Genomic DNA, 24,947 nt, shown 5'->3' on the forward strand with positions numbered 1-24,947 from the left:
GCAGAAGAGGAGCAGCTTCAGTGTTACTTAACAAAGAGCCTGTTTAAGCTCTATTATTTTGTCTTATCTCATCACCATATCTTTAACTGTCAAAATGTACATTTTTTAAACAGCAATGAGAAAACATCACTGTTATCCCTGGAAACACATGGGGTCTGATTAATAACTGTAAAACAATTAGTGACGTCCTCAGAGAGTGCCTGTAATCTGTAATGAAACCTAGTTTACATCTCCAGCGAGTAGGTCGACCCTTAGTAATGACTTAGCAACGGAGATGATTTTTAGCCCCTGTTGAGTCTCCAGCCAAAATGAGCTAACATTAATGCTCTCCAGAGATCGTGGGATTTTCCAAACTGAATAAATACCACACATACAAACACAAAACTGTGTCTTCAGCTTGTTGAACACAAGAGAGACCACACCTGTGTTAAGGGACACAGCAGCAATCTAACAGCACCATTAATTATATTCATTAAAGAAAGTTGACTTAATTAGGTCATACTCTGTAGGCATGCTGTGCTTTGTGGTTTATTTTCATGAAGATAAAACATTTCATAATCATCCAGGCAGAGTAATACTTTAAGTGATGAGTACAGTGTGCTGTTATGATGATTTGGACATGTTTTAAATGTCTAGTTGACCAATCAGACCCAAGGGTGTTTCCACCTGTTTCGTCCTAACTCATTTTATAATAAATCTCCCTCTCATCCCACATCCCGTTGAAGCACAGTGATAAGACAGTATAGTAAAAGCAAAGAAAAGAAATTAAAACGCTAAACTGCCTACAAAGTACATCTAATTGTCCAAACTGCCTTAGAAGACATATCTTTAGCCTAACTGTAAGTGTTTCGGTGTGGCCTAGATTCTCTCATGGACAGTGTTGAGGAAACAGGAGGCCTTTGAACAGGAGGTTACACAAGCATCCGTGTGGCGCCACACACTCCCTACACCTTCCAGCACTTTTATTTTCCTGTTTTTATGTACGACAAAGGACAGGGACATGCCGTACACAGATGACCACATGTCATCAAGCACATACACACCAACTCTGGTCTTTCCATCAGCTCCCACCTTTGTCCTGATTCTCTTTGCCCCGATTAAGATCGATATGAATCTGTCACGTGTTCACTCATTCAGTCACTCACTCAAAGCTTCCTCTCCCTCCGGGGAACAATAGTCATCTGACGGTGACTGGAGGAATGTCACTGTTTTTTGGGGGCATTTGAAGAAGCCAGGAATGCTGGGAAAACACATCAAATCACCTTCCCCTTGCTTTCCACTACCATGGTCAAGGCCAAATAGACGAGTGCGTTCGCGTCTTGGCGGGCATCATGACACAATTGGTGTGTGTCAGACTGCTCCTCAACTTCATCAGACAGGAAGTTGTACCTAGCGATGGGCTGAAAACACAGGAAGTTGATATCAGCATGCCTGGAATTCCACTATTGTGTTCTGCCTGCAGAAACAAGAAATTCCTGTGCATCGCTAAGGCACAATATGTTATAACAACATGATATGAACATGTTTCAGTAATATTGCAAACCGTAACCTCATACATGCACATAAACCTCAAATATATTACTCACTCACATCGCTTCCAGAAATAGACAGACCCTGAATACTCTGCACAACCCTGTCAGGCTGGGCAGATGTGCAGATAAACAGAGCAATAAATTAGATAACACTCAGAATTTGTGTGTGTGTGTGTGTGTGTGTGTGTGTGTGTGTGTGTGTGTGTGTGCATGAACGTGAGAGTGTGAGAAAGAGATATCCACATTCTGGTCTGGAGTCTTACTGTACTGTACTGTCTAACCTGAAAATCTTGCAGCTGATATTAAAGGGACAGGTCTGTTTCATACATGCATAGTTTTCCTCTGGCCTGTAGCACTATTTATCCATCTAGATTGTTTTGAGTTGCAGAGTTTTTTCTCTAAAATATAATAAAAATTATGTTACTCAAGATAATCCACAGATCTTGTCAGGAGTTTCATGTATTATCTACTTTATTTCTAGTGGAAAGAAAGTAGTGCCGGTAGATTATACCGTAAAAAGAAGGTAGCTCCTATATGAAATTGCTCACAACAAAGTCTGTGTATTATCTTGAGTGACTATGTCACAATTTCTGGAAAGAGACATTGCTGAGTTGAGTAAATGTGGTGACATCTGCAAGGTAGTTCAGGCAGTCAACTCGAGCTGCACCGCAATCACATGTAACATGCCTCACACTCAGTAGTTACACACCAAATGCACCCCTCCAACGTGGTGGTCTGTTAAAATTGCTCAAACCTCCCACCTCTCCCTCTGTCTGTCAATGCAGCAGCGTCACTGCCTGCTCATTCAGGCCCACTGCCACCCCAGCATCCACCTGCAGGCTCAGAAAGGAGGTCCAAGACATGTGTTCATCACTCCTCTATACCTCTATGTAGACATAATCTGTGAATAGTGATGAGGTCGGAGCCTAGACGCCAAACTCTAACTATGTTCTGCTGCTGCAATAAACATTCTTAACCATGAGTTATCTGACTGAACTATGATAGAATTGTGTAATTTTTTTTTTTATTTTTAAATTGCAGTGTCTACTCCTCTACAAACTCTTGTCACCCTTACTGGACTTGGTAGCACAGAGAAACAGCAAACTACATGGCTGAGGCTAAAATGTGTATTTAACATATTCCTTCACAATAAATATGAATAGTAGTCAAACACTCTTCACTGACTGAAATTGAAGAGATTAAGATTTATCTTCCTCCTGCCTAATTTTTGTTCATGCAACATGCTGTTTGTGTGTACTGTCTGTTTTGTGAAATTGATTTTGGAAAATACACTGAAATGAGCAAAACAAACAAAATGATAGAAATGGGGTGGTCACAATAATAGAAACACTTGGTATAAAGCACAAACTACATACTCAACAATTACCATGAATGCTGATACACTTGAATCGACACATCTATAACACTGTTTAAACCAAAACTGGACATTATAACCCTGGAGGGCTTATTGCAGGACTGTTGAGAAGTGCACCTAATTAACTGGAAACTGAGTGTATGGTACACAGTTTGGTGTGGTGTGTAAGCAAGAAAAGTCATAAAACATAGATAAACATTTAATAAATTTACTATCATGATATAAAAGTGCAACAAACAATGCAAATCATTGCAAATTCACAGTATGTCACCAATACCCGTTCAAAATCAGTTACTGACATCAAAATAAACCTATACTATAAATATCATACCTGAAAAGGATTGCAAATCCAGCTTTAACAACTGTCCGTACCTTGTCATTTCATTTCAAGGCCTTGACTAAAAACTCAGTGACAGCTCTGGTATCACACAACATAATGCTATCAGCACATCGGTGTGTAGATATACTGTATATATACATTCAGCAACGTATAGGCTACAACACTGACAACAAGGTCCGAAAAAACACACCTGAGCAAACATGTAATGACCACAGTGAACATGACAGTCAGCTGCAACACTACACACTTTTTTTCTCATGACCTGCAGTTTACATAATTCTCCTTCTTGCCTCAGCTGTGACAGAGGCAGCGTATTAGAGAAAGTAAAAGAACATTTGATCACAGTACTTGAGAATCTGTTTTTAGATTCAGTTTGAAACATCTCATATGCTTAGGGAAATATACAAGGAAGTAAACAATTTCCACATTATATATAGATAGTTTATTTGCTATACTGAAGTTCATCTCTTAGGTTTACTTGCTCTGCACTCACAAGCCCAGCTCATTACTGCCCTCCACTGGTCAGCCAACCAACCTGATATTCAGTCAGATAAGACCTAAAACCAAACACAATGGTTCTCATAGAAGCATAGTAAGTGACTTAAAACAAAGCTGCATACATTGATTAATTGTTATATCTGCTAAGAAAGGCTGATAGGTCCTCCTCAATATGCTCTTCCCTTGCAGGATATTCTTCTGTTCTCATATGGGCTGAGGCAGGTGGCAGTACCCTGAGGCCATGATGCCCCCCTGAGGCCAGGGACTGAAAGGTTGTGAGGTGTAAGCCGGAGGTTGGTGGCTGCTGGTGGGCGTGCTGAGATCTGGCTGGATGTCCGTCTTATCTGGGTGGTGTTGGTTCTGCTCTGCACTGTCGTGCCTGTGTGTGCTTGTGTTGGCATCGCTGTGAGATACAAGATCCTGTGTGGACCTGGAGATGTTGCGGCCCGGCAGACCCACATAACCTTCCCCATAAATGGAGAAATTCACTGGGGAAGGAGATGCAGAGTCATCTTTCTCTTCCTCTTCACACTTGACATCCACTGGATTGTGGCTTGCTTCTGATGTCTGTCAGATACAAACAGTGCTGTTCAGTATAACATTTAAGCTTGCTAATTGTCATTTTCTCAGTTATTAGCTGCTGTACAGTGTGTACAAGTGGTTCTTCTGAACTGTCTGAAAGTACTAAAGTCATAATATAGCATTATATTTGATTTCAGTCTAGTTAAAGCAATAGTTGACCATTTGGGAACTACACTTATTTGCTTAGTTTACAAGCGTTAGAGGAGAAAATATCACTGTTATATCTCTATGTTAAGTATGAATCTAGCAGCAGGCCAGTTAGCTTAGCTTAGCATAAAGTATAATAATAGAGGAAATAGAATAAGATAAGATAAAGCTGGGCGTACACATTATTACTTTAAATATCTTGTTTAATTCCATTGCCTACTGGACAAGTCAATAGAAAATAAAACGGGCTGCCAGCCCCTGCCAACTGTTGTGCCGATTGACAAATTGTGAATAAAGATCTGTTTGAAAACTCTGAGGCAGGTAGAAGTAATGCTAAGCCTGATTTATAGCTGTAGAGACGTGCTGCCTTGATTCATTGTGCCATCCTGTGTGCCGAAACTTAAAAAACAAACAACAAAAGATGTTGTTGAACTGTATGGATTTGCAAGTGGCTGGGAAGACATGGATAGTATGGCTTTTGCAGTGAGGAAGCAGGGAAGTAAGCTTGCCACACTGTCCATGTTTTCCATCCACGTGACTCGTGTCTTTCAGACGCTCGGCTTGCAGGTGCAGTGAGAAAAAAGGCAGAATCAGCTTGTGGGTCTGCATCAACTGTGTGAGACGTCAGACTTAAATTTCTGACATGTCCAAATGACCATCGGACGGGTTACTTGACCAATAAGTTTTTCCCAATGTTCCCGTTCTTTTAGAAAGCACAAACCCCAAAGCAAATATGTCCCCTGAACTTAATTTAGACCCTTTTGAGGTGTCTAAAGTTCCTAGTTCCTGGGGAAAGTTCTTGCAGTTGAAATGTGGTTAACTAAGTATTCTGCATTTCCCAAAATGTCAAACTATTCCCTCAAGTCTGGTGTTTATCTGCCCCCACTGGCAGGTGTCCGTAAAGGAACAGTATTAAAATCAAACACCTGCTGCAATTTTAGGAATAGATTACGTATATTTTGAGCTGACTGTCTGTGCTGTGGAGCTTGTGATTTACACCAAGTGCTTGAGAAGTTCTCAGCACACCTGACAAGTGACACAGACTGTGGCCGTAAATAACTGACCTGACACAGGATGTACGGCCCGCTGAAGCTCACGAAGGATGTGTCAGAGCTGTTAACCTCCTCCACAAGGGAGAGCTGGTTATCGCAGTTCCAGCAGCCCTCGTCCTGCTCCAGGTGCTTTTTTTCAATGTCCTCGTTTGGCCACAGCGAAGCATCTGAAGAGCTGCAGGGAGACGCAGAACAGGAAGTGTTTTTGCCAGATAACAGGGAATCGTCCATGCATCAGAAGAATTTGTTTTTATTATCATCTGTCTTGAAATGTGGAGTATGATTACCATGTCGATAAGCTGTCCAAGTGCTGCACTTTGCATGTGGACGTGTTCTCGCTTTGCATGAGGGTCCAGCTGGTGGCAGACTGGAAAAAAAAGAAAATACATCAAGATTACAACAAAATATAAGCATACAAAAACAAATATGTATTTCTTGATACACCAGAAGTAGAAACAATTCAGTCAAACTGTACAATTATCCAGTCTCACCTTAAACTCAGTCAGGATTTTGCTTTTTTCCGGAGAAGGAACCGAGTCCACCCACAGAATGACCCTCCTATATGTAAAAAGAGAGCTTTATTAAATACACATTTGTCATTTAGAAAACTTTCTTAAAAAGATCAAAGTGGTGCCACTTTCATGTTTAGCAAAGCAATATATTCAAACATTTGTAAGTGCAAAGTAATCAGTAATAATGAGTTTTAATAGACTTTTGTGTCATGTTTGTACTCTACTCTGTTTATCCGATGGCTAGATTTACACTTTATTAAACAGAATGTTTATAATTACTCAGTTTTGTTGAATACTTGATTCTGATTGGTCAATTATAGCATTCCATGATTTGATCATTTGTTTGGTAAGTAGCTGTGTAATAATTGGAATAATGTACAGCCAGTGGATTATTATTGTAAAATCAACACAAGACCCTGACACAATGCTGACTGTACGTTATCCCGTACATTCAGTGTTCAGGCAGTCTCAAGTTTGAAGAGAAAGGAAGAAACACAAAATACATTGTATATAATAGTATTCAGTATAGTGAGTAAAAAAAGGACCTTTGACAAGCTGGAATGGTGCAGTAAAGTGTGAGGAAGGCAGCGGCGACAACCACACTGATGGAGACATAGATCAGGGTGGTCAGGGACCAGGTGGCTGTCAGGGGACAGAAAACAGAATGAATGATGGTTGCACTTTATTTGTGTACACTTATCATGATTGGACTGTATTAGAGCCTTATTAGACTATGTTCAATGGCAATTTGAGACGTACAACAGAACAGAACTGTAAAGTAAAGTGAAATCACATATCTGCTTCTTCCCTGTTTAAAAACAATATTTGAAAATATTACAATATTGTAGAGATAGAGGAATAGTTTGGGGTCTAAAAAAGGGTCTAATAATATCTAATAAAGAACATATTATTCCTAGTTTTTGTCTAATTTAATACAAAGTATTTGTTGGTGTACTGGTGTACATTGTTATTCAAATAAAAACATAAATTGAAATGAAGATTTTAAACAAATAATAATAATGATCATTCATTCATTCATTCATTTTTCGGCCACGAACATTTTCTCCACAAACCTCCACCAAAAACACAACAAATAATAAAAAGTAATTCCCACAATAATCAGTGAAATCTGACTGCATTACTGTCTGTATTTCTGTGCATGCTGCTGCTGTACTATACCCTCATGCGAGGTCCAGCTCACAGGTTTCGTCCATTCAGAAGGGATTCCCCCGTAGTACTGTGCAGGGATGACCAGTGACCTGACCTTGACCTGATACTGCTGGGAGGGAGCCAGAGAATCTCCCAGGATGTTCTGGGACAAGGACCCCTCTGAAACATTCAGGATAGTACATCCCTGAAACAAGGAATGCACATAAAATCCATTAGCACTGACCAGCTTTTGTGTGTTTTCAAAACAGAGATGCCGGATTACATTTCATGGGGTGCATTATTACAAATATTAATGTGTACGAGAGTGTTGGGTTCAACCAAGGGTTCACATAATGACAGAATACAAAAGGACAACATCGACAGTAAACAAATTACATAACTAGTGAAGAGACATGGAAATGTGCCACAGCAGCACAAGGAATGCAGACAGGGTGCTAACTGCTACTAAACATACTGATAGCAAAGTGGCATGGAGTCTTTTGGTCCCCCAAGCATGTGTGGGTGGACCTGGCAGACCAATGAAGCATTAGCAAAGTTTTCTCACCTGATCGTCGGTCCTGGAATAGCAGAGCTGATAATACAGGTTGACTTCTGTGCTTGGTTCAGTCCATTCCACCATCCAGTTGCTGTCCATTTCACTCACACGTACACTCTGTGGTGGGTCAGGACGAACTGTGCAACAAAAGATGAGTTTTTTAGAGTTTGTGAGTGATCTCTCCCATGAACACACATACAGAGTACAGTTCTCTGCTCACCATGTTTTTTGTTGTTGTTGTTTTTTCTTTAATTTATGGGGCTTTTTAGTCTTTAATTAATAGGAAAGCTGAAGCCTCAACATGTGGGCCAACATAGGACCAGGCATAAGGAAAACAACCAGAGGAGGAACATTATTTTTAACTTTCAATTTCAAGAACAAAGTTGAAATGTCAAGGATAAAGTAAATCTTTCACTATTAGTGCCTAGTATTAGTGATTTCTTTCATTTTTGTGTGAATCAACTAAAAATTATGAGAATAAAGTTGAAAAAAACATTTTTGACTTTATTCTTGGTATTTTAACTTTACTCTTGACATTTCGCCTTTATTCTCGAAATGCAAAGTTTAAATCATTGTAAAAGTCAAACATTGTTTTACAAGCTTTTCAAGCTTTTCTTTTATTTGCTGGTTTGGGTCAATTATCTTGGAAAACAGGAACAGGTTGGAAGAAACTGTCAGCATATTCAGTAAAATTGCAGGCGCAGATCTAAATGACGTCTCCTGTGTGTGTAAAGAGGCACAGAGTCAATCCTTGCTGACCCTCGTCACTCTTTGCTCAGTGTGTTCAGCTTGCTTCCATTCTCAGATATAATCTGTCGACACGCAGGAGCAACAGATTTAAGAACTCACTGGACCTGCTGCTATTAGTCTTTTAAATAGGATTATATAATTCGATGTTATTCTCAGTTAATTTTTTTTCTGAGTTAGTCTGTGTTTTTTGTGTTGATGGGTGTAATGATTGTATTACTGCTGGCTGTGGAACATAATGTCCCTCAGGAGTAATGATTATTACCCATTACTGATTATTGTTATATGGGTTTTTGGGGTCTAAGTCATCAAAAAACAGGAGTAAAACTTTTTTTTATGATGAAATGTAAAGAGAAGAAATGGGTGAATGGATTTAGTATTTTAGCAAAAACGCACATTGTGTTTAATGACTCTTATCTTATTGGCTGTTAATTCTGGTGAAAGTATAAATCTGCTGAATATATCAAATCATCAGTATACTTCAAGTGTGTTGATGATTCGTTAACTTGAAGACTGTTATTTTGGAACAACTAATTTTGTACCAAACATATTCTGGCTGTAAAGTGAAATTGTAGAAAAGCATGATTTCAGGTGTATTTAGTCTACTTTAATGAGCTAAAGTGGAACAATTTAAAGTATACGTAGTACACTTAAATGATATGGCTACCTCGATTGTACTACCTCTTCAAACACACTTAAACAAGCTTATTTTAAAGTGCGGTTACATTTTAATAAAGCGTACTAATAGTGTATTACAAATGACATGAAAATAAAAATACTTTTCAAAAGTAAACTAACTCACCACTGTAGAATTTCAAATATTCTTTTAATAAAGTACATTTCCTGTAAGTATGCTGAAATATGACTTTAAGTGTTGGTAGTTTTTAGTATATTTATTTTTAGCACAACAAAGGTGAACTTAAGACTACCTATTCTGAAGTACCCTTCAAAATTTACATTCTTAAATTGTATTTCTGTTACACTCAAGTATACCTCTTTTTTTTTTTTTTTTACCTGGGTTTGAACTGACAGAGGTGCAGTGGTGCCATTCAGACACTAGGTGGGGTCACTCAATCACATCACAGTGACCCTGCTCTGTGTGTCTGCACAGCTTCCTGCAGTTTTATCGCCTCATGGTGTTTTTAATTTGGCAGGGCACGTTATCTCTAGCCAACCTCCACCCCCCCCTCCTCCCCGCTCTCTCCTAACGTTGAGCCCTCTGTCTCGTGTCTGTCTACTCACTGTGTTGGCTGGTCCTAAAAACCTTGGCACTGCGTGTTGGTAGGAGCTCCAGCAGCAGATGTGCAGGGTCTGTGACACTCAGTGAGCAGCTGTACTTAACCACCGTCCCGCTAAGGTCAGGAGTCGGGTTCACACAGCATCTCTCCGGCCTGAAGGCAGGGATTTAAAAAGGAGACGGGAGGAGGGGATTGGTCACATGAACGGGTGAATGATAACCAGGTGGTATTGTCAGTGTCACACACGACTCACGGTGCAGTCTGATTGTGTCGACAGGCCAGCTGGTAGGTAATGAAGTGAGCCAGCTCTCTGCTCACCTCCCAGCTACACATCACTTCCTTCTCTCCATCCAGCACACAATGCAAACTGGGAAACTGCCCAGCGTCTACAGCAACAGAAAAACAGAGAGAGAAAGAGCTAATAGCAACAGCTGCAAAGCTCTCCAGACTCGGGCTCCCAGAAAAAAAAGGACAGAGGGAGAAGATTAGAAATGTGAGGAAAGGAGATAAGGAGCCTGTTTCAGGGGGAAATACCCTTCTGGAGTAAAATGATCCAGTACATTAAATATGCGAGCCAAATGGTTTCCTAAGAAATGTCAAAACTGAAGCTGGTTTGAGAAGAGAATTCAACATTTGATTGCACTTTACTTAACAGAACACAAATAAAACAGAACAAGATATACTTTATCTCAAATTAACAAGAAAAAATGTTCTTTAGACAGTATTAGACTCTTTATTAGACCCTTGTTAGACTTTATTAGAGGATCTCCTGTAGTTATAGAGGAATATTTTGTCCATGGATGACTGCACAGTCTTGTCAGGGGTGAAGTAACTAATTAAAAATAGTCAAATTACTGCAATTAAGGAGTTTTTTGGGGTACTTGTACTTTTATGAGTAGATTTTCGAGTATGTTCTTTTACTTTACTTTCTACTTAGTTATTTTTCAACTCATAACTGAGTACTGAGTATAATTTGAATTAATATCCAAAGTTTTGACCTGCATTTCAGTAGCTAGTCAGGTGATCTGATCACAAATGTGCCGATGAAAACCAGGACATGTGGATGAAAAACGAAACAAAACGCTGCAGCAGCACATGTAAAGGTAAGAGTAAGGCTGCTAATCATTAATCATTTCATTCCTGTTAAGAATCAAACCAATTAAAAATGTGTTCATGGATATTTAATCAATAGATATGAGGTAATTCGCACCTCATTTGACATAGTTTTGTCTGACGGAGCCATTTGTTGAAAATGAGGAAAAAACATGTTTTGTATCTTATAAATTATTAATGATTAATCAATTCTTAGCATTTTGGTTCAGGAAAATGCACAAAATAATAATAAAACTAATACTCTGAGTAGTTTTTGCAAGAAATACTTGGTACTTTTACATTACAGTTCTGTTGTCATCCTGTTGTCCTAAATTACCTTCTGATAAAAACTAATAATGGTCCACTAAAACATCTGATACTCTCAAATAAAGAACATATTATTTCTATTTTTTGTCTAATTTAGAACAAATTACAGCTTGTTACATCTTATTACCGTACTGTAAAATAAAGTGTGACCCAGTTTGTTTCTAATGGGTTGTATTTAGGGTTTAAGTGATGCTGAATGCTTCCTGTGACTCACCTTCTTCGGTGTACCACGTCACCACAGGACTCCAGTGGCTCCACTGACCCACGCTGGCCCGGGCCCTCACCCTGGCCTCATACCTGTGACCTGGAAGCAACGATTGCTTCTCCAGTTTCACAGTGGTGTTTGTGACATCCACAGTCTGCAGAGAGAATCAGAAGAGATGTGTGTGAGTACTGGCTCACAACATACTTAAATGTGCTGTATAATATGCAACATTTCCATATTAAGATGTCTGGTAACTAGACCTGCACACACTGGTCAGCCCTGGTTGGCCATCCCATATGATTGGTTATCTGTGCAGTGAGAGGCGGGACCTTGGTTTGAACTATTTGATAAATGTTTTAAAATGTGCAGTGTTTTCTTTTGTGTGTAGACAACCTTTTAACACAAATAACAAATCATGAAAATAAGAATATTTTTCATGATTGTGGAGAATTAAGTAATTCTCACAGCCTGAGGATGAAGGTATAATTTCTTTTTGAGAACATGGGTTTGGTAGGACTTGTTTTTATCTTTTCAAAAAAAAATCAGGAATATTAGAAAATCTAAAATATTGTAATGTTAGTTATTAAAGTAGATATGAGAAATGGTTCACTAATTTGCACACATGTATGCATGCCTGTGTTGCTTAAGTCATTGCCTCACTTGGGCCACTTCAATCAAAAGTCTGGAAACTACCCTGGTTGATGTCATGATGTAGCATGGGATCATGGGGGTTGTAGTCATCATGGTTAAACAAGGGACACAAATCAAGCAGGGGGTCTTGGAGTCCTCTATGAGATTTTGAGTGTTTTGGTGAATTTTTATGCACCAATTTATGCTTTTTATGCATTAATTCCAAACCCCTCTGCTACTCTGAACAGGAATATAAAGGAAATAATGAGTCAATGAGAGTCCAACACAGTTGTATCAGTTGCACTAAAGATTTAAACATCAGATCATAGAGACTGGGCAAAATGTTTGGCCTGTCAAAATAACTCCACTCTAGGCCTCTGCCCTTGTAGACAGAAAATACTCCAAGGCAAACTGCACAGTTTTCCTTGTACTCAGTCTCACTGACAGGACTGATCTACTCCAGGTTTGTCTGCCATTTAGATCTGTATTTGGACAGCTTCTCTATTTTTACAGGTGGACTTGAGCTAAAGGTATTTGTCAGCATTGAAACAAAAAAAAAGAAAAAAAGAAAAAAAAAAGAAGTGTGTCTGAGTCTTTTGTAACCAGGGCAACAATGACACTGAATGACAAGCAACTTGCCTGTCAGTCTGATTTAATACTTCGCCACCATGTCTCATGCAACTGGTTTTATTATTTCTCATGTCACTCCAAGTAACTGAAAATGTAGTGCAATGCATACGAGTAGGGCGTGCATGAAAATAAGGGACAAACTGTGTAACTGTGTTATTTTTCAATACAGGATAATCCTGCATTACACAGGACAGATGGCATCCCTATTAAATAACCACCGACTTTGATGAAAATCTATCTTTTGTGACGCAAACAGAATTTCGCCAGCTTCCTTCCTCACTTGCTGATCTATTCAATGTATCCTGTGTTTTCCTGTAAATTATGGCAAGGAAATAAACTATGGATTTCTCTGTGTTAGACCATTTTTGGAAACATTTGGTATATAAAACTACATGAGTCAACTGAATATTTAACATAGATTTAGACATTTTAGCATGGAAATATCACTACATATCAGAGCTTTCAATCAGTGTACGTATAACACGACTTCATACTTTAAAAAATCAGCCTATTTAATAACAGACAGATTTGAAAAAGGTCGAGTGCCAAGGGGCTGGATGTTTACATGTCTGAACTATAAAGTTAGGAATTTAAATGTGTACAACAATGTAGCTCTTCATTTTTTTCTCCACTTAATTAGTTTTTACAAGAAACATTAAGTACAAAAGTACAAGAAAAAACAATGAAGATTCACTGTTAAAAAAAAAAAAAGTTCCGGGCTGCCCTTGCCATAAAATGTTAAGATGACTGAATTTAAATGTATTAAAATAAATTAAAATATGTTTAAATTTTAGTTACTGTTTTGTGAATTAGGCCATTATTAAATGCTACTTTTGTCCAGTTAAAAATAGACAAATCCACTGTCAGTTTTTATTTCTGTTGAGTGGAAAAGCTAATCTTTCATATTTGTCTGAACAGTAATGTGTGTCACACAGTATGTACAGTATGTTTGATGCTGACCGTCCAGTTGTCTTGTCCATGTCTCCTGTGGCTCAGCTGATATGTGATGTTTTTGTTCAAGGAGGAGGAGGAGGGGTACGGGCTGGACCAACTGAGCCGCCAGCCTCCATCACCTGCAGCATGTGTGGACAGACTGACAGGTGGGCGTGCTGTCACTGTTCAACACAAACACACACACACAGAGACGCACAGCTAAATTCAAACATTATTTCCTGACAACGCAAAACAATTTCAAGATTTGTGAGTTTTGAGCCGACCTCAAACTCTTGAAAAATGTTGAACTTGAGATAATTTACTTCTCTTCTTTAGAAACTTTAGATGACTTACTTACTTTATATAAACTTAAATCTTCGGGTTTTATAAACTTTAAAAAAAAAAGTGAAAGTAAATAATTTTATATCTTCAATTCAATAACCACTCACTCAAGATTCAAGTTTATCTGAAGAAGAAAAGTACATTTTCTCAAAGGATCGGCAAAAGTTTGTTTAGTTTATCTCAAAACTTCAGAGTTTGAGTTTGACTCAAAACTCAGAAATTGAGTGAAGGCTGTAAAATTAACTTTTTTTTTTTTTTATAGTATATAAAATGTACAGTTTATTTCTATTATTATCATCACAGTAAAGGTGAAAATAAGGATTGACAGATGTGACATAAACTCACAGAAGTGTGAAAGATCCAGAGGCTTGTGCGAGACAGATGTGCAGAGGGTCTCTGTCTCGTTCTTGAGGAAGAAGAAGGTGTGTGTGATGCCGATGGCTAATGCACCAGTTTTGTATTTACACCGGACGGTCCTGTGGTCACTCGCATCTTGTACTGCCGCACAGTCAGACAGACACTGCATACTGCAAGCAAATGGACACAGAGCTGTGGGACAGAAAACTTTGACATGGTCACAATAATCCTACATAATGTTCTGATCACTTTTAATGTTTCAATATGGTTCCATGCAGAACATTTTCTTTCATTTCAGTCTCTACAACCACCCAGCTCCTACCTTGCTGCTAAACATCCTCTTTGCTGTCCTGTGTACTGGTTTTACCTGTTCTGTGTCGTGAAACAGAGCTCCAGCGTTGTGTTCTTGTTGTCACGCCACTCGCACTGGACGAAGGATCTGTAGTCGTTATAGCACTGTAAGGATTTCAGCAGTGGAGAGTCTGGGCAGACAAGAAGAAGTGTTGTTTTCAGGTAACTGGTCAACTGCTGTGCTAAACAGCTTATTCACTGTTGTGTTGAAAATATACAGTAGTCCAAACAATGTTAAGATACTCAGTTATTATGAGCAAAGTGACACAAATAATACTTGTTGTTCACTATGCTTTACCAAGATATAAGTATACATTTAATGTTATAAAGATGTTCCTGTCCTAAAAACCTTTGCACGGTTAGAATTCTCAAACTTGTTATTAATTTACAAAACTAACTTCCAAAAAAGTTGGGACACTGTGTAAAATGTAAATGAGAACAGAATGTAATGATTTGCCAATACTTTTTGACATATTCAACTGAATACGGCACAAAGGAAACTCATTTTGAAGTTGTAAGAGTGAAATTCTTTCCTCCTCTTTCTTAATATATGACTTCAGGTGCTCAACAGTCCGGAGTCTCCATTGTTCTATTTTTTGCTTTAATATGGGCCATACATTTTTAATAGGAATCAGATCTGGACTGCAGGAAGCTGCACTCTTTTACTATGTTGTAACACATGCAGAATGTGTCTTGGTATTGTCTTGCTGAAATAAACAAAAAGAAAACCCGTATGGTCCTTTCAGCATTAATTGCGCTGTGTTCACAGATGTGCAAGTTACCCATGATGCCATGGGCGCTAACACACCCCCATACCATCACGCCGCTTGGGCCCAGAGAAGTCGCAGCATTTCTGGATGCTGTAGACATACTGTAAGGCCTTAACTTGCATTTCTACTGCAATAATATTTGCATTTCCAATTTTTTTTTTTTTGAAAACAATAAAGTTTATCAGTTTTAAATATTATTAAATCTTAACGTTCATTATCTTGTCTTTGTACTGTATTCTGTTAAATAGGTCAAAATTCAGTTGCATTCTGTTTTTGTTTACATTTTAGACAGTGTTTCAGCATGTGTGATATGGAATGAGTAGTGGTAATAAAAGCTAAAAATGTTTTGTACAATTAAGTATCATCGTATTTTAAAGTACAGTACTTGAGTAAATGTACTTAGTTACATTCAACCACTGACTGTCACCATCCCTTATATTTATATGATGTATCACACAAACGGTACTAAAAAGTATTTCATGTACAGATTTATCTGAGTAACAATCCTATTTGAGATCTAAAATATCAAAACTGACAAATTTCAAATTTCAAACAGTCCTAATCATAGCAGGTGAAGACAGACAGCAGAGACTCACCATTCTGTAAGCTGCTGCTCTCATGGACGGTACAATGGTCTGGACCAGAGAGGTGAACCAGGAGAGGGAGTGTTGAACAAAACACAAACCATAAGAGAGGCATCTTTTCCAGGACAGAGACAGCTAGGAGCTCCCCTTTTTGAGCTGAAAGTTAACTGTGTGTATTCATATCATCAAGACACCTGTTGTGAGAGGGGGGGGGCTGGATACATACAAAGAACTGAGAGAGAGAGAGAGAGAGAGAGAGAGAGACAGAGAGAGAGAGAGAATTAGTTCATTTACTAGAAATAACGAAGAAATGAGTCATGACCACACTACCAGCACTCACTTCCGCTTTGAGTGTCTGCTTGTTGTGGGATGTCACCACATATCCGCCTGCCTGTTATCTCTCCCTCTCACATGTGATATGAAAAAGATACACATGCTGTCTCTGGAGACACACATCAAGGTCAGAATTTACCAGATAGTTTTGACATAGATGAGCTCTTTCACAACTCGGCTTAAATGCTTGAATAAAAATGCTTAAAAATACCTTTAAAACTGCAGCACAACATAACAAAACACAGAACTACAAAAGTGTTCTTTCGTTTGCGCCCATATTTCATGGACTACTCCATGATTTAAGAATAAACCAATACGTTATTATTTATTAAAGAATAATTTCTTGATAATTGTCTAATTTATTCAAACTCCAGTCAGCTTAACTGACTACTGACTTTCCATTTAATTTACTATTTTTATTTTTATCATAACTATTTTCTTTTTTCATTATTTCACTACAAAGTATCGCAAGAATGCAACAATAATAATAATAAAAACAACAGCAACAACAACAACAACAACAACAATAATAATAATAATAATAATAACAATAACAATAACAATAACAATAACAACAACAACAACAACAATAATAATAATAATAATAATGCATTTTATATATATAATACCTTTCATACAAAGAAAGCAGCCCAAAGTGCTTCACAAAGAGGAGGGATAAAAAAGACAGAAAAGACACAAAGACAAAAAAAACCCCCAAAAAACAAACAAACCATAAGATCAAAGGGGTTATACAAAGCACTAAAACATGCAAAGGCATCAAATTTAAAATAAAAGATATTTAAAATAATACAGTATTAAACTACAGAGGGCTGTGGATCAAACAGAACGGTTGAGTAAATGAGTTTGGTAAAACAGTCACGTGGGCTAAAAGAAAAGGAGTAAAAAGGTTCTGAGTCATTTTTTAAAGTCACATGAATATTAGAAATCAATGCTGTAGTGTACAGGCAGACAGGGTTGAGAGAAGAGCAGTGGAGTTACATGTTCTCCTCTCTTTGTTTTTGTCAGTACTGCGTTTTGTACGAGCTGAACTTTATTAATAGATGTCTTTAGCGAGCCTGCGAGCAGTGCGTCACACACTAATCTAATCGTGAGAAGATAAAGGCATGGGTTAGTTTTGTTGCGTCCTGAATTGACAGATACGGTCTTAGTCTTGAGATATTTCTGAGTTGACAGTTTTGTTAATATTCTCAGTGTGATTTTTAAAGGTAAGGTCTGAGTTAAGGTTAACCCCTCGATCATGTTAGAAGAATTACATGCAAATTGTTGCACTCTTATAATAAAGTATAAAAAAGCGTCTCATGTTATTGTTAGTTATTATCTTGCACATTTAACACAACTCAATAATTTCTGAATGTAAATCCATGCTAAACCAAAATTCACCAAAAATCCATTAAGATCCTTTATCACCTTCTGATTCTACTGCTAACACTTCAACTACCACAACTACTAATAAGAATAAGAATAACTAAACCAAAAAAAAACAAAAAACAAAAAACAAAAAAAAAAAAACAGACTGAATATGAAATCTGAATGGTTAAAGAAATTGCCAACACATATTTATTAGTGACACGTTAACTTAATAATTTCTCAGTTCTGTACCTTATAAAAAAATCATTATCTAACTGCGATATTTGAAGTATATTTAATCTATTTTACTGTAGATCACAGGCATGCAAATAATGAGAGGTAATATTAAATTTTAAACAATTTAAATAATTTTTCAGCAATACTTTCAACATTACAATATCTTCAAGTAACTCAAGAAACATGCAATTAAAGAAAGGGGGAATGATGTGAAAAGAGAAACTAGAGAAAAATATAGTAGATGATAATGATAATCCCAGCAAAACAGAGTCAACCATAAACCAAAGGGGGATTTCAAGGATCACTCAGGCATACCAGACTCCACTTCTGTCAATCTGTTGCTGCTGTTCAGAGCAGCAGACAACTGAGGGGAAAACCCATCAGGAGAGTGTGGGAAGCCAACACTCTGAAACCAAATAACCTTCTTTTGTTGTCTGCGGTGCAAGTCACACAGGAGGTCTGACTGAAGCCATGCACCGCTTCAAACCAACCCGAGATTAACCCAAACATAAGCGTGGAAAACCTGCGTAACAGTGTATAAATAAAGCAGCTGAGAACACATGACATAAATCCTGCCACAGAATTATTTAAATGTATGTTATGTTGCATTTCCGCATTAAGAGTGATTTGAAATAACAGCTTCAAAATGATTTATTGATCATTTAATGATTAAATAGACCTTGTAATAGACTACAGCTGTCCGTATTTACAAAGGTGGTGTGAAAGTGAATTGCACTCACAACAAATCTTCCATAATGTTGTTTTAAAATATCTAAAAATGACTTCACTCATGACATATTGGGCTCCGCCTATTGTAAAGTGCGCACAGCGCAACGCAGCTGTTGTTGCTATTTTCTGACAGTGCAGATGTCCATTTTCTTACCTAGTGCCCACACTGTGTAAGCAGCAGATGTACTTGCGCCCATCTGTGCACCCATGGATATTAGATGCGGTCAGAGGCTTTGCTTGACATTTCTAGCTTGAGGCAGCAGAGAGTGACTGTGTCTTTGACTAACTAAAACCTGGTCTAAAGTCACTATTTCCCTGCTATTTAAAGGACGTGTTATTCAGATAGGAAAATATACACACATAGACAGGTTCATAATGCAAATACACTCTGCTGCAGTTAATCCAAGCGTCACAAAAATTAACATTCTGATTAACAGCAGCTTATTCCAGGTGGGTGAAATAGGAGTAAGATGTACGTAGCATGTTCATAAGAGAGAGACACTGTGCACATTTACACACAGCAGCTGTAACTTTAGTGATTGTTTTAATCTGACAGGATCAGTCAGGATCTAATGTTATTTATTGTTCTATGTTCTTCTACACATTAAAAGCTCTAACGTACACACAGTCACTGAGCTTCAAAATGGCTCTTCAGAAACCTTTTTTGCTTCACAGACACTCCGTCCACTATTTATTATGCAGTGTATGGTCTTTGGAGGATATGATCAAATAGCTACATTGCTACATTTCTGTCAGTAAATATGTTACGCAACTCTCAACCCATTATGAAAATTCACTGTAATTCCACTTATATGTGAGTCACAGGACGTCATGTCGCCATTCAACACATTTTCACATCAGCTGTGACTGAAACCAACAACTCCAGTTCCTTTTGACTTCCGTCAGATAACATTTGTGTGGGTCATCCTCGCACAATTTACAACATAAACTAACTCGTCAGTTTTTGTGTCCTCAGTGTGTTCTGAACGAGAGAAAAAAAACAGCCTTAAAGAATCCTATGAAGGGAAACTTTTGAAAATCACCTAAATATGATCATGCGAAAAAATGCCTTTTTTGTACAGGCATTTTGTCAGAAAAAGGGGTGAACCTCGCACAAAATACAACAGAAAATCATTCATCAATCATTATCGCTTCCTAAAATAATACTTTAAATCAACATTTGTCATTTGTCATCACTACTTGTACACAAGGCGACATAAATCAAACAAACACTTAATATAGCACTTTTGTATTACTTTCAAAATAAATAAATGTTATCAGTGATGTCGATGTCAAAATAAAACCACTCAGTCATTTTGACCCACTTATCTCCCACTTCTCTCTTAAGACTTTTTTTTTTTTTAAAGGTTCCTTAACGCTTTTAAAATGTTATGTGTATATATGACATATTTATGAGACTAGAACAACTGAAAGAATTTCTGTTCTAATTTGGGAGGATCATGTCACATTATGTCTGTACTGTTTGTCCTGGTATCATCATAGCAAATGAAAGCTGAGCATACAACAATATCACTGTACATTAACTTTTTTTGTTCAGCACACAGACAATTTCAAGTTTGAATCTTTACAGATGTACGGATGTAAGCAATATGACATAATTCTTGTATTGAGCAACAATCCAAATGTCATGCAACAAATCTCCCCAAGATGCCTACCTTAAATGATTTCCTTTGTCCGTCTGTCACTGTTGCTTCCTTCTTGTCAACAGGCTCCTCATACTGTCGAGAAGTCTGTGGGAGTTTCCTCTGTGACGAGTTCAGCTTCCTCTTTCTGTCCAGAGTGACACTTAATGTAATTTAATGTCATTGCTTGAAAACTCACATTATTCTGGAAATGCGGTTAGTTAAAGACAGATGGTGTAACTCATTTCAGAGTCGTCTAAAGGCCTATAAAAATACATTTATATACACTATTTGCCACTATTTTCTTATCTTATCTTATCTTATCTTATCTTATCTTATCTTATCTTATCTTATCTTACATTTCCTGTTTAAATGACACATGAGGATACATATTTTAGTTTCATAATACAGCCTACTTAAGATTTGCCAGCTAAATACATATATCAGTGGTTAATCAACTGCCTGCTTTGAGATAACAGCACAGTGCCACGTTTGGTTTATGCAGCTCTGTGCCACACACACCTGAAACCTCTGTTACACATCACAGAAATGTTCCATTTGTTTACACTTACTACATAGTATTTGGTTACACTTACTTTTCATTACACTGTCTTACTTACGGTAAACTGCTATTGACCTGATCTCGCTGCATGCAGTCAAATGTGGGTGTAGTGAGAGTGATCAGTCAGCATGTATTCCTGTGATGCACCCACTTCTTTTGTTTCACCACTGTTAGTAAAACATGCCAGTGTGCTTCATATAGATTAGATTAGATTATATAGATTAGATTAGATTAGATTAGATTAGATTAGTTTAGATTAGAGTTGATGAAATTGACAAGCGAATAAAAGAATTTAGTACATAAGATAAAATATCTATTAATGATCTGAGTGACGGAGACAAAAGTTTAAAAAAAATCACACCTATTTTCTTATGTTAATGAATTAAGCATATTTGCAGTGCTGGAAAGGAAATACATTTACTTTAAGGCATATTATTGCATATTTTCCTAAAAACAAAACAAACAAACAAAACAAAACAAGCAAAAATAAATAAATAAATAATAATAAAGGACAACGTATAAAATCAGGAACATAATCCCTTTCCATCATCACTTATGACACATCACACTGGCTCCCTGTTCGTTTCACAGTTTTATTGCTCACTTTTGAAGCCTTTAACGGCCTTGTATCGACTGTCTTGGTTCGCACCTCCTCCTTGGGTGGAGCCCTGCTGGTTACTCCCAGGTCACCGTTTGTTTACTGTTTACTGTTTATTTGTTTATTAGGGCCCCCACACTACAGAACTCTCTGCCTACTGAACCGAGACACATTCAGTCTTTAGCTTCTTTTTAATTTCTTCTTAAAACTTTCTTAAAACTTTTGGAAAAGTTTGGTACATGGATTTATTATTCTGTTTTAATCATATTAATTGATCATCCTTGTTTTATTGTTTTTACTTGCTTTTGTTCCTTGGCATTAGTTTTTATTTTATCTGGCTTTTCTGGATAAGAAAACAGCTATTTAAATAAAGTTGTTATTATAATATTTTCATGGGCTAAGAAAAACAGCTTTGTTGCAATGCATTTTTCAGATGGCTGACTGGCATTAGGATTAAGAAAATGGATAATTGTCTCAACTCATAAAGGAGCGACGACACACATTGTAATGATATGCATTGCATAGTAAAGAGGGGGGAATCAGTCATTTAGTCTATGGTTGAGACATAATTTTCCACAGAAATTTTTCATAGTGAAAGTGGATTAGGGAACCAGTCTAAATGTGGATGGTGTCATTCTACAACCAGTACAGTTTGCAATAAACACATCATAATGACAAGTTTAAGCAAAAAACTAAGCATTTTTTTCTGATAATGCTTCTGTGTTCATACTTAAATTTGAATGCAGGTATTTTAGTTGGAATTGAGAACATTTAAATTGTTATATTGCTACTTTTACTTCAAACTGTTATATAATATCTTTATAGCTGTAGGTAAGTGTTTGTGATGTTGAAAGTATGGGTTAGATTCAATTCTTATTGCTAATAAGACATTTTTATATTGAATGTTCGTGTAACATTGGTCAGTGTTTAATTTTATTTATTTTATTTATATTATTATTTATTAGAATTCCTTCTCCCGCTGTTATGATACTGTCATTTCTGGTTGGACTGTTTCTAATCCACTTAAGTTGATGAGAGAGAACTGAGTGAGAACATTTCAACCACCAACTCACGTTGGTTGCACAATCACTAAATCAGCCTCTCACTTCACATGACACTGATCCCAAAAACACATATTTATCAGGCATTATTATCTTTAGACTCATAGAATAAATAAGAGGTTCTCAAATTTTTCTCAGCCAAGCTCTCCTTACAAGATAGAAAACATATCAGGGGACCCCCGTGTATGTCCCCTGAATTAATTTGACATACCCTTTTTATGTGTTATGAGAAAGACCAGAGACATATATCATATTAAATATGTATTAGAAAGGTCAACACAGACTTCCCATGACACACACACACACACACACACACACACACACACACACACACACACACACACACACACCAGATTAGTATGTATCACTCTTGCATGGTGACTCATGCATACATAAAATAAAATGCTAATTCTGATTATTTTAAATAATATACAGTGAAAAATCTAAATACAAATAATAAGAAATATAAAATACAAAAACATTTAAAAAGAATCAATAATAGGCCTAGTCTGTGGTATGAATAAGATAGAGAGCTGGTTTTCCCCATGACACATGCTTGACATTTATTGTATTTATTAATAGTTATAGATTAGAACTTCCTCAAGTAACAATTTTAGATTTAAAAATTAAATTATTATTTGTTGAACCTTGAAGCTTTTTGTGAAATAAATGAATACTTAAAAAAAATTAATTTAAATAAATTAATCTAGAAACTTTCACAGACCCCCTGGCAGAGTCCCACAGACCCCTGGGGGTCCCCAGACCTTTGTTTGAGAACCACAGACATAAATAAAAGAAAACATATGATGTGCTGGATAAAGTCTGTTTTTAAAAATAAATATAGGTCGCAAAATATATGTTTAAACTGCATTCAATAGAGTAAAAAAATGAGCTTTTTCATAGTCTTCATTTGCCCTTTCACTTTCAATCAATATTAATTCCTCAAAAACAAATTAGAAACTGAACTCTGACTCTGACTTGGCTCTGACTCAAATGTGATTTTCAGATCATCTTTCTCTGAATTGGTCTTCTACAAAGCCATCACGCTATCTGAGGACATTTCCAGTCTCCACACTGCCCTGCCACACAGATTTGACACAGCAGCACACGTTGCGTTGCATTTACGCAGTTACACTTGTTACATTCAAATATGGCTTTAAACTCTTGATGCTGTTTGACACATCCAGCAGTTTACTTGTCTTAGATCGTGAGCAGCATCACAGTCTGATGGCAGCCTGATGCCTTTGAGTCACGACGAGGAGTATAAAACAGAAAAACCAAAATTTAAAGGACATTTTAAGGCTGAAGAAAAAGCCAGAAAAATACATGCACAGCATCAGATGTTAATGACAGGATCTCAAAAATAAAAAAAAAACCCTCTTTGTTTTAAGATTAAAAAGAAGACATATAAAATAGTCTTATGAATTTATCCGCTGGTGAGTTTTCTGTTTATTTTTTTCCAATCAAAAAGTTAGTTCATGTCAAGTCGACTTTATTATTCATACACTTCATCATTCAAAAGGCTCAACTGACCCTTTCTTTTTTTTATCTGTCAATCTCTTGCCCTCTGACTTTCTGCTGACGAATGTCCCTAACACCTCACTGTGCAAAGTTGATGAGGGCTTAAGATACAGTGTGACCAATTCCTCCTTTTGACTGCTGCTTCTTTGCTGTGACTGATGCGATTGGCATTTGTGACACTTCATAATTAGATTTGAAAACAAATGGTTGTCACATCAAAGTTGATACTGTAAAACATGAAGACCTGGAGTTTAAAAAAAAAAACATTTACTCAGTCAAAACATGTGAAACATTTTTAGATGATACATGCACAAGGGGCTCAAAATGTCATCTATTGCAACTGTTGCAATAAAGTTCTCAATATTAGCACTTAATAGTGGTTTTGGCAACCGTCCAGACAAGTTGGGAAGACTATAATAGCTTCTTTCTCTTGAGAAATAGAAGAAAACATCTCTTCCTCTGTTTCTCAGAAACAATGAGGAACTTGCCAATCAACTTGCTGATCTCTACATATTTAGCCACTTGAGGTTTGTTTCTATGTCAACAATCACTTATGGTGAAAACTTGGTGTGGTGAGCACACGCACATTTCATTCTCAAGAAAAACATCACAAAGAAAAGCAGTATAAACCATCTAATGACGGAGCATAAACTACATAAAAGTTAGAAGCAGCAGCGCCGGTGGGTTTTGACTGTAGTGTAACTTAAAGGTAAAGATAGTGGACATTTAAGTCACTCTTCTATTTCTAATATACCAATTTTTGCATCAGTGTGTGGCGAGGAAAATAACCAGTTTACAGACTATAACCACAGTCTGTGACACTAGTTCAAGCCATTTTCTCACTCATACATGGCCGTTAATGTAAACGAAAAGATAAAACGGACAGATAACATGATGTCAGTAGTACATGAAACACACCTCACTACCTAACTTACTTGTGTTTGTT

At 37.1% G+C, this 24,947-nt stretch overlaps 1 protein-coding gene across 1 annotated transcript; it reads right to left on the minus strand.

Annotated features, from left to right (window-relative positions):
• Positions 1-3,093: 3,093 nt before the first annotated feature.
• Positions 3,094-20,357, minus strand: csf2rb (colony stimulating factor 2 receptor subunit beta). Its single transcript, XM_084743559.1, is given in 16 exon segments — positions 3,094-3,961; positions 3,964-4,312; positions 5,539-5,701; positions 5,814-5,893; positions 6,018-6,084; positions 6,584-6,680; positions 7,218-7,392; positions 7,753-7,880; positions 9,733-9,881; positions 9,982-10,114; positions 11,362-11,506; positions 13,573-13,727; positions 14,233-14,455; positions 14,611-14,726; positions 15,962-16,163; positions 20,293-20,357. Coding segments are annotated over 15 exon segments (2,172 nt in total). The 5' UTR covers positions 16,065-16,163; positions 20,293-20,357; the 3' UTR covers positions 3,094-3,872.
• Between the last annotated feature and the right edge of the window lie 4,590 nt (positions 20,358-24,947).

Source organism: Lutjanus erythropterus, chromosome 19 (assembly GCF_056507025.1).
Source record: "Lutjanus erythropterus isolate fLutEry1 chromosome 19, fLutEry1.hap2, whole genome shotgun sequence".
NCBI classification, from domain to species: domain Eukaryota; kingdom Metazoa; phylum Chordata; class Actinopteri; order Lutjaniformes; family Lutjanidae; genus Lutjanus; species Lutjanus erythropterus.